Source organism: Chlamydomonas reinhardtii, chromosome 13 (genome assembly GCF_000002595.2).
Source record: "Chlamydomonas reinhardtii strain CC-503 cw92 mt+ chromosome 13, whole genome shotgun sequence".
Lineage (NCBI taxonomy): Eukaryota > Viridiplantae > Chlorophyta > Chlorophyceae > Chlamydomonadales > Chlamydomonadaceae > Chlamydomonas > Chlamydomonas reinhardtii.
In genome coordinates, this window is record NC_057016.1 from 500,056 (window position 1) to 512,312 (window position 12,257).

The following is a 12,257-nucleotide window of genomic DNA, read 5'->3' on the forward strand; positions in this document are numbered from 1 at the left end:
ACCACCCAGTGCCAACCAACGCTGCTGCGGGGCACAACGCCCAAGCAACACGTCGCATGTCGTAGGCCCACCTCACTTGGATGCGCGTCCCAGCACGCAACTCCCCTCCAACACCACGTTTATGCTCTTCCACTCATGTGCGCGCCGCTCGGAATTCGCACTCGTCCATGATCTCCTGTGGTTTGTGGCGTCACAAGTCGGGCACCGCCGTCGATTATCAACCGGTGACACGACACGGTGAAAACGTGCCGGGGCGTGACAGCGCACCCATGAACCCCATTAGTGCGTGGCAGTGTGGTCACCCTGAAGCGACCGCGCCCAACGCCTAGCCGCGGCCTTCTTGAGATTCCCCGCCTTCTCCGAGAGGCCGAGGCACCCCCACTCACCCACCCACCCAGCAACACCCGCCCGCCCACCTCGAGTGCCGGCTCGTCCATTTCCGCATCCGGCGTGCAGCCCGACAGCATGCCCGGCAGTCCACAGCCCACAGACCGGGCCACAGCCGCGCGCCCGGCGTTACTGCGCCCCGGAGAGAGCGGCAGCGCCGCGTCAATCGCCGCCTGTCCGCGCGCGGGTGCGAGAAGAAACCAGTCAATTCACGTAATTCCTCTCCTTGCAATCATTCCATGTATTCCGGTAGTGGTCCCAGAAGCTGTGCCAGCATGTCAATGCTTGGACTGCAGCGCGTGCAGCCCGCCTGATGCCCCGCGCCACCGCACCCACGTGGCCCCGCGCCCTCGAGCCCTCGAGCACCCCCCTCCTCCCGCCGTACCTGGTGCTCTTCGAAGCTCCACTGCTGCCGCCGCGGCGACAGAGCCGGGCTGGGCGGCAGGCCCGACTGCGAGGGGCCTCGTGACGGCAGCAGCTGACCGCCACCCCCACACCCACCGCCACCTCCTCCGGACTGCGAGGGGCCTCGAGACGGCAGTTGCCCCAATGCCGCGGCGGTGCCGCCGCCGTGGCCAGCAGTGATGTCGCCGCGCCCGCTAACGGCGCCGCCCGGACAGGCCGCCGGTACCGGTGCGGCTGGGGCCGCGCCGGCGGGGCTCGGCAGCGGCGCCATTTCCGCGACCGCCGTGTGTGGATGCGTGCTCGCTGTGTCCGCTGGGTTGCTAATTGCCGGATTGGTGCGGTCCATTGTCCTCTCTGTGCGTGGCTACGGGGGATCACAACGGGTGAGCAGGTTGCGGCTTTTTGCTTGGTGCCGGAGCACAAAACAGGACCCTTGTAGTGAGCTGAACTGCTGATATGTTCAATAGGAGAATGTCGGGCGTGAATGTCGGGTAAGCGAAGAGAATGTGTGAAAGTGTCGACTGTGACCCACGGGCCGCCTGAGCCCTCATTCCAGTCTCCGCCCACGCACTACAGCTATCAGCACTTCACCTTTTGTAGTCGAATGTGTCTTCCCAAGCACGTCTCGCTGCGTTTGGCACCACCGCGACATTGCATTCGGGGCTCTGCACGCAATCCACAGGGTTCCCCGCCGCTCGTTTGCACGCTGGCCATGCGCTTCGCTGCCGCCGCGGGTCTGGCCGTTTCGACTCTTCCCAATTCTGCACGGCGACCGGTGGGCGCGCATGCACAGCACGCGCGGCATCGCCCTCGCCCCCAGCACCTACAGCACCCGGCGGCGAGGCCCGGCGGCCAGTCCAAGACGGGCCCGGCGGCCCCGTGTGTGTCTGTCGGCCGCGCACCCGACATGACACGCTACCATCACACACCCCGACCGAATGCGGGGTCGGGGGTAGCGGCCGCGACCTGCGCCCGGCCGGGTTTTGTTTTGTTTGCCGAAATACCTCACTCACAGCATTCCACAATTGACATCACCGCTTTACGCGCTGCACCACCGGTGCCTCTCCAGCTGCCAGCCCTGCCACCAGCAACCCCCCACACCACCGTCAGATCCCAGCAATCGAGTAGTCTAGCCAGCTAACAGCAGAGCACTGCGCAAGGGGTTCCAGACTCCCCGCTACCGCCCCCACGGCATGAAGATGCGCGGCCTCTTTGCCGCGTGCCTGCCCGCCCGTTCCGTTTCACATGCAGAGGCGGAGGGCGCCACCACAGCTACTGCGAAACAGGCTACCGGCTCTGATGAGGACGCCGCTGCTGCCGCCGCTGCCGCTGCCCTCAGCCGTGGTGATGTCTTCTGCGCAGCCGCCGCCGCCACCGCGGCAGCCCAGCGGTCGCATAACAGCAAAGCCACAGCGGCGCCAGGCACGCCAGGCGCGCCGGCGGCGGCGCCGACTGGCCAGGTGGTGGTAAACCTGACTGCTACCACACCGTCACCCACGCCGCGGGTGGTTGCGGTACCTTCAGCGGGCGCACCAGCAGCCGCGCTGTCCGAGCCCTCAACTGTGAAGGCTGCGGCCGCTGCCTCCGCCTCCGCCGCCGCCAGTGCCCCTGCTTGCATGTCCGAGACCGCCATCAAGAGGACCAGCAGGCAGCAGCACGCGTTGGCGCCGACTGCTGCCGCCGGCGGACACGCCAAGCCCGCCGGCACGCCCGACTGGCTTGGGCCCGTGCAGCTGGTGCTGCCTGCCGCTACTGCCGCGGCTGTAGCTGCTACGGCCAGCGGTCCTATTCAGGCGCGAGCCGTGTGGAGTGCGATCTCTCTCTGCGTGTAACCTTATTGCTCACTGAACGGAACTCGCCCCTTTGACGTGCACGTGTGGTAGTCTCGTTCTGTGCCCCGCCCCCATCATCGCTATTGCATCTGTCGCCTTTGCCTGTGCTCCGCTAGTTACGGCTTGGTTTGGGCTGGTATTTACACCCCACCCCATGGCTCCCGCAGATGTGCCCGCTGGACCACGGCATGATGCTCACGTGCCTCAACCCCAAGGTCAGCCAGCCAGCAAACAGGCATCATTGCATCAAGCTGCAAGCTTGCATGCAGCATGCATATGTGGCATGAAGCTGCAACCTTGCATGCAGCATGCATACGCATGTGTGTGTGTGTGTGTGTGTGTGTTAAAAAAAACGAAACGAAAACCTGTGTGTGTGTGTGTGTTTGTGTGTGTGCTGTGGGCCGCTTCATATGCACGCACACGTGCCAGCCCGCCTCGCTCTTCTCAATGCCCTCGTAGCTGTCATGCATACTGTACACACCGCGTACGGGCTGTGCGCGCAGGTGCTGTGGCTGCCCCACGACCTGGACTTTGACACCCTGGCAGCTGCACTGGGGGCCGCGCTGGCTGACTTCCCCGTCCTGGCGGGCAGGTGGGCGACCAGCCGGCTACACACACAAAATCGTTTATGAAGCCTGCAAACTGCCCGCCGATTATAGATAGTAACAGAGTACAGTCAGCTTCATGGGCCCACATGGCTTCGCACCGTGCCCCGCACCAACTTCACGTGCTAGGCTAGAGCACTTGGTCCATGTCGAGTATGCCCCGCAACTCACCTGATGACGCGTCCCCATCGCGCTTATAATGTCTCCCTCCCACCGCCACAGGCTGCTCCCCGCGGGGCCCACCGGCCGGGCCCGGCGCCTGGCCGCCCGCCGCGCCTGTGCCTTCCACATCCACATGCCCACCTGTGCGCACGACCACACCGCCCTCGCTGCCACCACCGGCATCGCTGCCAGTACCACCGCTACTTCCACCACTTCCACCTCTTCCACCACAACTCAAGTCACCGCCAGGCCCTCCGCCAAGAGCCCAGCCGGCAAGGCCGCCGCCGCCAAGGCCCCCGCCGCCCCCGCCCCCGCCCCCGCCGCCGCCTACGGCGGTGTGGCTCTGCGCCAGGCGAGCAGCAGCTGCGCCGCCCTGGGCTCCTTCCTGCCGCTGGCGGCACTGGCCCGCAGCGGCTTCAGCCAGCTGGGCGCCTGCAGGCAGCTGCCGCCCTACTGCGAGGTGGGTGTGTGTGCGTGTGTGTGTGTGCGCGTGTGCGCGTGTGTGTGTGTGTGTGTGTGTGTGTGTGTGTGTGTGTGTGTGTGTGTGTGTGCACAGAGCGTGTGATGCTTACACTGGGGCAAGGCGGGAGGTGGTGGTGGAGCGTGGCAGCGCGTTGCGGAGGCGTGTGTGTGCGGCGTGTGTGCCGCAACCTCTTTGCAGCCTACTCTCATGAGACCGGAAATGCAGCCTGTACCGTCATGCATACGGTATAGCCGTTTTATCAAGCCACTTTCATCAGCACCCTTTCATCGCCACAACCTGCCGCTGCTCCTCCTCCTGGCCCCCCTCCACCCGCCTGCCGCCCGCCGCAGCCTCTGGACGTGGACGAAGCGCTGCGGGGTCGGGAGCCGCTGCTCAAGGTGCGCCTCACACACCTGCGGCCGCCGCCGTCGGTGGCGGTTGGGGCAGCGGCAGTGAGCAGCAGCGGCGGTGCCGGCAGTGGGCATGGCGGCGGCGGCGGCGGCGGCTGCATCCTGGCCTTCACCATGCATCACGCGGTACTTGGTGAGCAGTGGCGGTGCAGGGCAGGGTCAGCAGGACTGCCGGGGCTGGGGGCACGTGTTGTCCCCAAGCGACAGGCACCAGTGATGGGGGCACATCGATCTGGACGTGGAGGGTTAATTCCGGCAAGGTTGAGTGGTGCTGACAAGCACCAGGTGCATGCATAAGCTTTCCGTGGTACTGCTGCCGCTAATATTGGGCACTTGCCTTGCCTATCCGACCGGCTTTCTTACGACCTTGTCCACAACGCCCCCTTACTTTCCTCATTCAAGCGGCACCCGTGACTGCCCTCCCCTCCTGCTGCAGACGGCCGCTCCGCCCACCTCTTCCTGGACCGACTGGCGGCACACTACCGCCGCCTGCTGCAGCCACCCGCTACCGCCCATGCACCAGCCGCCGCCGCTGCCGCCGCTGCAGCCACCGGCGCGACTGCTGGTCGTGTTCATGGCGGCGGGCGGCTGGCGCCCTCAGCGGCGGCCTCACCGATGCAGCCAGTGGGCTTGTCGCCGCGGCTACAGCCGCAGCTGCCGCAGGCACCCAGCCCGCCTCTACAGCCCGCGCTGACGGAGGTAGTCGACATGCGCAAGAACAGCAGTAGCAGCATCGACACCACCTGCAGTAGCAGCGCGACGTGCGGCAGCTCCTACCCGGCCTCAGGCAAGATGCCCACGCTCACGACCATCTCCAGCGCCCTGGCTGCGGCAGCTGCAGCCTCAGCAGGCGCGCTGAGCGACGGCCGCAGCAGTGGCGGTGGCGGCAGCGGCGGCACCGCCTTTGGAGCACTGCGCAAAAGCAGCCCGGCAGCAAGTGACGGCAACCACCCGGAGCTTGCAGCCGCTCAGTCGGCGGCGCAGTTGCCGCCGCCGCCGGCACCGCCCGTGTTTGACCGCTCGCGGCTGTTCCCATCTGGGTGGGCGCCGGCAGCGGGTGGGAAGCAGCGCGCCGCCGCCGGCGCGACTTCGTCGGCAGCGTCGTTGGCGCCACATGCAACCCTGCTTCGTAGTCTGGAGCTGCAACATGTGAGACAGAGGTTTAAGAGCATAGCGTATGATTACAAGCATGAGCTAGGCAAGCAAGTAGCCACGTGTGCTGTTAAGTCCTGTTCCTGGTTTGCTCGCTTCGTTGCTTACACCCTCCCTCTCTGCCGCGACCCACCACAACCCCGCACAGATTCCCGGCACTGACTGCACCACCACCGCACCAAGCGGTGCCGCCTCCACCTCTGCCGCCTCCTCCACCTCCACCTCCACCTGCACCACCCCGGCCACTCGCAGCGCCTCTCTGGCGGGCTGGGGCGCGGCGCTGTCGGCTGCGGGGCGGCTGGTGCGCTCGGTGGTGGCGGAGGAGCGGCGGGGGCTGCGGGGCGCCAGCGGGCGGCAGCTGGCGTGCGAGGTGCTGCACATCCCCCGACACCAGGTGGCGGCGCTCAAGGTGGGAGGTGGAGGCCCGGGGCCGGAGGTTGAGGGGTAGAAACTGTGTCACAGGAAGGCAGAAGACATTGGGTGCGTGGTTAGAGGTGGGTGGCCGGCGAGGTCGCATGGCGCCGCATGTTGCCTGGCGTTCATACCAGCCACACAATGGTGGTTTACGCGCTCCCCTCTCATACTGACCAACACGCACCGCCCTGACGCGCTGCTTTCCATCATAGGCCCTTGCAAGCGGCAGCTGCACCCCAGCCGCCTTCTCCGCCCCCACACCTGCCCCCGCCAGCAGTAGCAGCACCAGCCCGCCCGCCCCCAGCCCCGCCGCCACCTGCACCGCCGTCAGCACCAACGACGCCGTCACCGCACTGGTGTGGCTGGTCATGTCGGAGCTGCGCGGCAGGCCACTGCTCGGAGCGACACACCACAGCCACCAGCATCATCGCCAGCAACAGCAGCAGCAGCACCAGCAGGAGCAGCACCGCCACCACCAGCAGCAGCAGCAGAATCACCACCAGCAGCAGCACCTGCAGCAGCACCCGCAGGTGCAGCCAGGTGCTGCCGCCTCTGGTGGACGCAAGGGCGGCGTCGCGAGCAGCAGCGCTGCGGCAGCGGTGGGCGGCTACATAGGCGTGGCCGTGGACCTCCGGCGGAACGGCCAGGCGCCGCCGTCGCTCACCCGAGCCGGTTGCGCCGGTTCGCCGCCTGCGCCGTCTGCTGCTCACGCAGTCACCAGCAGCAGCAGCAGACCCAGCTGCAGCCCCGGTGTCAGTGGGCCCAACGAGCCGCTGCTGCCGCCCAACTTCTTCGGCAACGGCGTGTGGTGCCTGCACGTGCCCGCCGCCGGCCTGCCGCACATGCCCGGCGGTCCGGGTGGCGCCGCCGCAAGCGCCGCATGCTGCAGCTGCGCCACTAGCAGTTGTGGCCGCAGCGGCGGTGCGACCGAGGGCGCCAGTGCCAGCACTGCTGGTAGCGGTTGCAATTGTGGCGGCGGCGGCGGCTACGTCGGTGCGCTGCGCGCCGGCGCGGCGGCGGTGCGGGCTTCGCTGAATGAGATGCGGGGCCGTGCTGATGGCGGCGAGCAGCTGCTGCGGGCGGCGGCGGCGCAGCTGACGGCGCCGCTGAGCGCGCAGCTGGAGATGATGGCGCGCGTGTGCCTGCAGCAGGTGAGAAGCAACAGGGCCGGCTTGCTGAGACCCCCCCCCCGCCCCGACCTCCAGACAGCTGTGTGCAAGGCGGTAGCACTGTAGAGGGGCCGCATTACCCTAGCGTCTCGACGACACCTCTTCAAGTGTTGCTGGTTCTTGACTGACACAGGACGCCATGGTCACGTGCTGGTCGGCCATTGACTACTGGAGCCTGGATTTCGGTCCCGGCGCCGGCGCCGCGGTTGTCAACGATGGGATGACTAGCACCGAAGATGACGGTGGTAGCCCCAGCGGCCCGCGCCATAATCAACCGGTGCAAGTACAGGCGCTATTAGCGCCCTCGCCTCCATGGTCTGCAGCAATCATGGCCGCGCGGCCGGAGGGCCGCGCCGCGGTCGCCGGCATGCCGACGGGCTTGGGCGAGGGAGGCCTGGTGGTGCTGCTGGTGGTGCCCGAGGGCGCTACCTCGGCGCTACGCGGTAGCCGCGTGGTACGAACGCTGGTGCCGGCCGCCAGGTTCCAATAGGTGATGCGTGAAGAGGTACTGGGCGAGCGCAGCTACTGTAAGCGAGGACTGAGTGTGCATGCTCGGTCTACTTAGGAGCAGTCTTCATGCTATACGAGTTTGATGCGTAGGTTACCAAGAGTCAGTAATACTGATGATGCAGAGATACAGAGGGTCGAAGCGAGTGCACTTGGGTGAACGGGATGCCATCGAGCTGTCAACGCCTGGATCCCGCGGCACAGAAGGACGCAAAGTCCTTACACGTTGCATTTTGACACAACCAGGACGGACGGTATGTGATAGATGTATCTTCCTCGAGCCGCTGTATTTGATTTACTCGTGACCTGTGAAAGTTGACCCTCGCGTCGACCGAGCGCGCCACCATGGCCGCTGTAAAGGTTCCCGAACAACTCAAATTTGTAGCAGTTAGTAGCACAAGTATAAAATACTTTCAGACAGATGCCGCTCGCCCAGGCGCTCCTGCGCCCCCGGCCTGGCAGTATTCTGGCAGCCAGGTGCAAAGCAGCGTACAATTTATGAAGAAGGGCGCGTTCATATCTGGCAGCGGCGTGCAAGTGCTGTGCAACTTGCCTGAGGCGCCCACGGCGGAAAAAAAGGACTTGACGGTGGCGAGGCACAACCTGCTGTCGCTGCCGCAAGGGCCCCTGCTCCTTCGCATCAGCGGCGACGGGAAGGCGCTCTGCGTAGTGCAGGCGCCTGTACCGGGGCAGTTGCAGATCTTTGACCTGCAGGCGCTGCTGGCGCAGGTGGGGAAGCGGGGTAACAGTGGGCTGCCGTGGGGGTGGGGCAGTGGGGTGGGGCCTGAAGCTGAGCATCGTTCAGGCCGCACCTCACAGGCACGCCTCAAGTTGGGGCTGGCATGGGTGCCAAGGTTGCTTCGTGTTGATGCTCGCTCACGCCCAAGGACATATTTCAACATGCCTCTGTCTCTCCGTACTGCATCAGAACCCGCAAGCGCTGAAGGACGCGCGGACGCTTCGCGACCACGACCGCCCCATCGTTGCGCTTGCATCGTCCAGTTGCACCAACCACGTGGCGTCATCCAAGTAAGACCCCTCACAACCCAGCCACTCAGCCCTTCTGCTTGCTCCTCCCCAACCCTGCTGGGAATGGTGACACAGCACCCTATCCCAAAGTGAAACCCACCGGTACCGCACACACGACCCCCTAGCTAGTGCCCTGAGAGCTCAGTAAACTCTCCTTCAACGCTGTCCCCATCCCCTCCCTCCCCCCTCTTCCCCCCTCTCCCCTCTGCCCCCTCCCTTGCCCCGCCCCTGCAGTGCTGGCGGCACGGTGTACCTGCACGACGCGGCACTGGCGCAGCGGGCCACGCTGGGGGCGCTCAGCAACGGCACCAGCAGCGTGGTCACGCCCAAGCGCTGCCTGGCCTTCTCGCAGACCTCCAGCCCGCTCAGGTCAGCAAGGGGCGGGGGGCGTGAAGCGAGGGACAAGGGGTCAAGGTTAAGGGCGTGGGGCACACGATGGTGATGGACGTTTGCGGGTGCCAAGGAGGTGCGTGGCGGGGGCGCGCGTGCGCGGCTCACTGCCCAGGCCTGACGGTCTGCAATACGGTACCCGCGGTCGCGTGCGTCTGCAGGCTGGCGGCTGGGTCGGATGACGGGCACGTGCTGCTGTGGCAGGTCCTACCCGCCGTGAGCGGTGAGTTGGGGGCGGCTCACAGCTACGATGCCCACGTTGCAGACACTGCTGACCTACGGCTTGCCGAGCCCAAGCGCATCGGGTGTAACGGGAATGGCGGTTGTGAATCCAGAGCGGATCTACCATGACGCTGACTGCCATGCCCCCATGCAACTTTGTGTCCCGCAGGACCCATCGTGCTGAACAGCAAGATGCGGGCGCGGGTGATGGGTGTTGGCTTCGGCACTTACAACAAGGTAGGACACGCGCTGTCGAGCTCAAGTGGCACGCTCAGGGGCCTCTGCCGCCACATAAAACATCCTGCCACAACATCCCACATCCTTACCTCCCTTGCAGGTGTCGGCCTCGGTACTAATCAGCTGCGCGGAGACTGGGCAGCTGATGCTGACTGACTTATCCACCTACCCCAAGCTGGAGGTGAGCGCGGGTGCGCCAAGGCTTCTGCAGCTGAGCCTACAACGCGTAAAGCCTCAACGTGAACACCACATAGCACCCACCACTCACCACGTGCCTCGCAAAACTCTTCATAGCTGGGAATGACGGTTGCAGCCGCACTAGACAGCGGGTGCACGCAGCAGACGCTCGCAGCGGCGATGACGTGCCGTGCTGCTGGGGCTTGCTGGCCCTTCACCTCACCCCTCTGTGCAGAACACAATCTCCATGGAGCTGGCGGTCAGCGTGTCGTGCATGGCGGTGCGGGACGACGGGGCGGTGCTGGCCATAGGCACCAAAGGTGTGTCAGGAAGGGGCACCGTGGGATCGTATGTCAAGCTGGTGATGTTCGCGTGGGCGTGTTTGTAGGTACGCGGCCGCGGGCGTGTGCGTGGGCACCTCCAGGCTCCGGGTTTACTGTATGCATGCACAGCCGCCTTGTCTGCGCCGCTGACCCGCTCTGGGTATGAACATGCCGAGCACATTACTGGCCATGTGTTGATGCCGCGTTGCTGCAGATGGCCGTGTCGGTGTGCTCGGAGTGCAGGAGGCGGTGCAGCATAAGGCGGTGAGTCCCGGTTGCCCGGTAGGAGAGCCTCTGAGGATCTGACCAACACAGAATCTGGCCGCTGACCCCGCTACCTCCGGCACTTCATGGTCACGCCCTGCTGGTAACCGCTTGCCTGCGCTGTACGGCTGCAGAAAGCGGTGAACCTCATCCGCGTGTTCGACCTGGGGACACACCTGGAGGTGACGGACGTCGCCTTCCACTTCAGCCGCTCGGGGTGAGCATGTGAAGGGGCGGAGGATGCCTCAGAGGATGAAAGGGGATCGCAAGCGCACGGGCCAAGACGGCGGGGTGGGCGCGGCTCTGATAACGAGGAAATTTGCAGGCGCCCCACTCAAGCGCCCCTGGCTACATGATTCTGACGCGAGTTTCCTTGTTTGCCCCTGGCAGGCTCAAAGACTCTCGCGACGGCGGTATGTCGCGGGACAGCCTTGACGGCAGCTCCTCCATCGCAGCAGCAGCCGCTGCGGCGGTCGCCAGCAGCGCCGCTGCGGACGCCACGCCGAGCAGCGGCGGCACTGCCGCTGCCAAGGACTCCCCCGCTGCCTACTCCGCAGCGACCACTGCCGCCGGCGCCATGCCCGGTGCGCGGCAACCGGCCGCCCCGACCACATCAGCCGGGTCAAGCGCCGCACGCAGCTCGGCGCCCGCCACGGGGCCCTCTGGGTTGCCGCCGACGTTGCCCAGTGGCGGCTCTCGCTCGGGCTCCGCCTCGCTGCCCTCAGCGGCCATTCCGTCGGGCCACCGCCGGTCGTCAGACTCGGGTGGCCTGTCCGGCCTAACGGCCCCGTCAACAGCGGCTACGACGGTAGCTGTGGGCGCGACACAAGAAGTACCAGCACCGGCAGCCCCCGTGGTGGTGGTTCCTAGCTCGGCTGTGGGGGAGCCGCACGCGGGCACATCCTCGGCATCTCGAGCGCCTCCAGTGGTCTCATCGCCTGTGGGCTCACCATCACGGTGCGACATCGAGGCGGGCGGTCTTCTGCATGCGCCTCTCGTGGGCGTGCCATGGTCCAACAGCCCATGTGCACAATGCTGTCAGCAGGCAGTCTAGCCCTTTATGCCCTGACCGTGTGTGGCACCCACCACCGCATCCATGTCGCACAGGGCGGTCATAAGCCCGCGCGGCGCAGGCTCCGCACCCTTCTCCGGCCTGCCGGGCCGTGGCGCGGCTGGGCCTGGCGGCGGCGGTGGCGGCGGTGCGGAGCTGCTGTCGTCCAACCTGCGTTCGTACATGGACGAGATGAAGGACATGATGCGGGAGCTGGTGTTCGGGCTGCAGGCCGACATGGTGCGGCAGAGCCTGGCCAGCGAGGTGAGAGCTGAGACCTCGGGCGTGAACCGGGGGGTTGGAAAGGCTTTGATGCGTGGGCCGACGGGGTGGTTGCGGGTTCTGAGGCATAGCAGGTTTGCCCTGTGTTCGTTCGGCATTCAGTGGCGTGGCTGTGTCCTAGGTGCGGCGCAGAACAAGCGCATTGCCGAGTAGGCCTAGCCTCCACTGGAACCGTGCGCGTACCGTGCGTTATGGTTCCTGCAGGCGGCGCTGCAGCGGGCGACTGAGGAACTGCGGGCGGAGAACCAGGTTCTACGGGCCGAGGTGGGCCGCCTGTCGCAGCAGCTGGACACGGCGCTGCGGTTCGGGCTGCTGGGCCAGCAGCGAGGACCCTGGTGATGAGCACGAGCGGCGCGCGCCGCGCAGGGGTGGGGTGGCGGCGGCGGTGTCACAAACGAATGTGCGGGTTGGGTATGTCCGGCTGCCGGGGCACCATACACTGGCTGGGGACTAAATAAGGCGGGACCCTCTGACAAATTGACAGCTTGGTTCGTTCGTCTGAGGCGGTGCTGGGCACGCGTGGCGTTGTGGGGCGCACGCGGCACATGTGGGTGCCTGAAGCAGGTGCACGGATTTTCCCAGGGCGGGGTCGCTCAATAAATGTTGTCTTTAACAGACGCCATTATCGGCTGTAATAGGACAACGTCGTAGCATGTCGTCCAGGATTCAGACGAGCACCTAGATGGGGCCTTCCCGATGAGAACCGAAAGAAGCCTGCTGTTCCAGTTCAAGCCTTCCCTGGGAATACCAGGCGTGTTTTGTAATTCTCTGCTCCA

General features: G+C 65.8%; 3 protein-coding genes across 3 annotated transcripts; 2 read left to right on the forward strand and 1 right to left on the reverse strand.

The window, feature by feature from the left end:
* Positions 1 to 2: 2 nt before the first annotated feature.
* CHLRE_13g565083v5 (uncharacterized protein) lies at positions 3 to 1,268 on the reverse strand. The gene is made up of 3 exons (XM_043069249.1): positions 773 to 1,268; positions 417 to 560; positions 3 to 175 (listed from the first exon to the last, which is right to left on the reverse strand). The coding sequence occupies exons 1-3, from the start codon at positions 1,136 to 1,138 to the stop codon at positions 134 to 136; spliced, it is 552 nt and encodes a 183-aa protein (XP_042917224.1). The 5' UTR covers positions 1,139 to 1,268; the 3' UTR covers positions 3 to 133.
* A 5,810-nt stretch (positions 1,269 to 7,078) lies between these two features.
* Positions 7,079 to 7,700, forward strand: CHLRE_13g565116v5 (uncharacterized protein). The gene has a single exon (XM_043069250.1). It carries the CDS (start codon positions 7,139 to 7,141, stop codon positions 7,487 to 7,489), a length of 351 nt encoding a protein of 116 aa, XP_042917225.1. The 5' UTR covers positions 7,079 to 7,138; the 3' UTR covers positions 7,490 to 7,700.
* Positions 7,701 to 7,758: 58 nt separating this feature from the next.
* Positions 7,759 to 12,257, forward strand: CHLRE_13g565150v5 (uncharacterized protein). Its single transcript, XM_043069251.1, has 12 exons — positions 7,759 to 8,235; positions 8,435 to 8,535; positions 8,770 to 8,904; positions 9,087 to 9,148; positions 9,317 to 9,384; positions 9,485 to 9,565; positions 9,797 to 9,881; positions 10,099 to 10,148; positions 10,283 to 10,365; positions 10,539 to 11,105; positions 11,256 to 11,463; positions 11,686 to 12,257. The coding sequence occupies exons 1-12, from the start codon at positions 8,005 to 8,007 to the stop codon at positions 11,818 to 11,820; spliced, it is 1,806 nt and encodes a 601-aa protein (XP_042917226.1). The 5' UTR covers positions 7,759 to 8,004; the 3' UTR covers positions 11,821 to 12,257.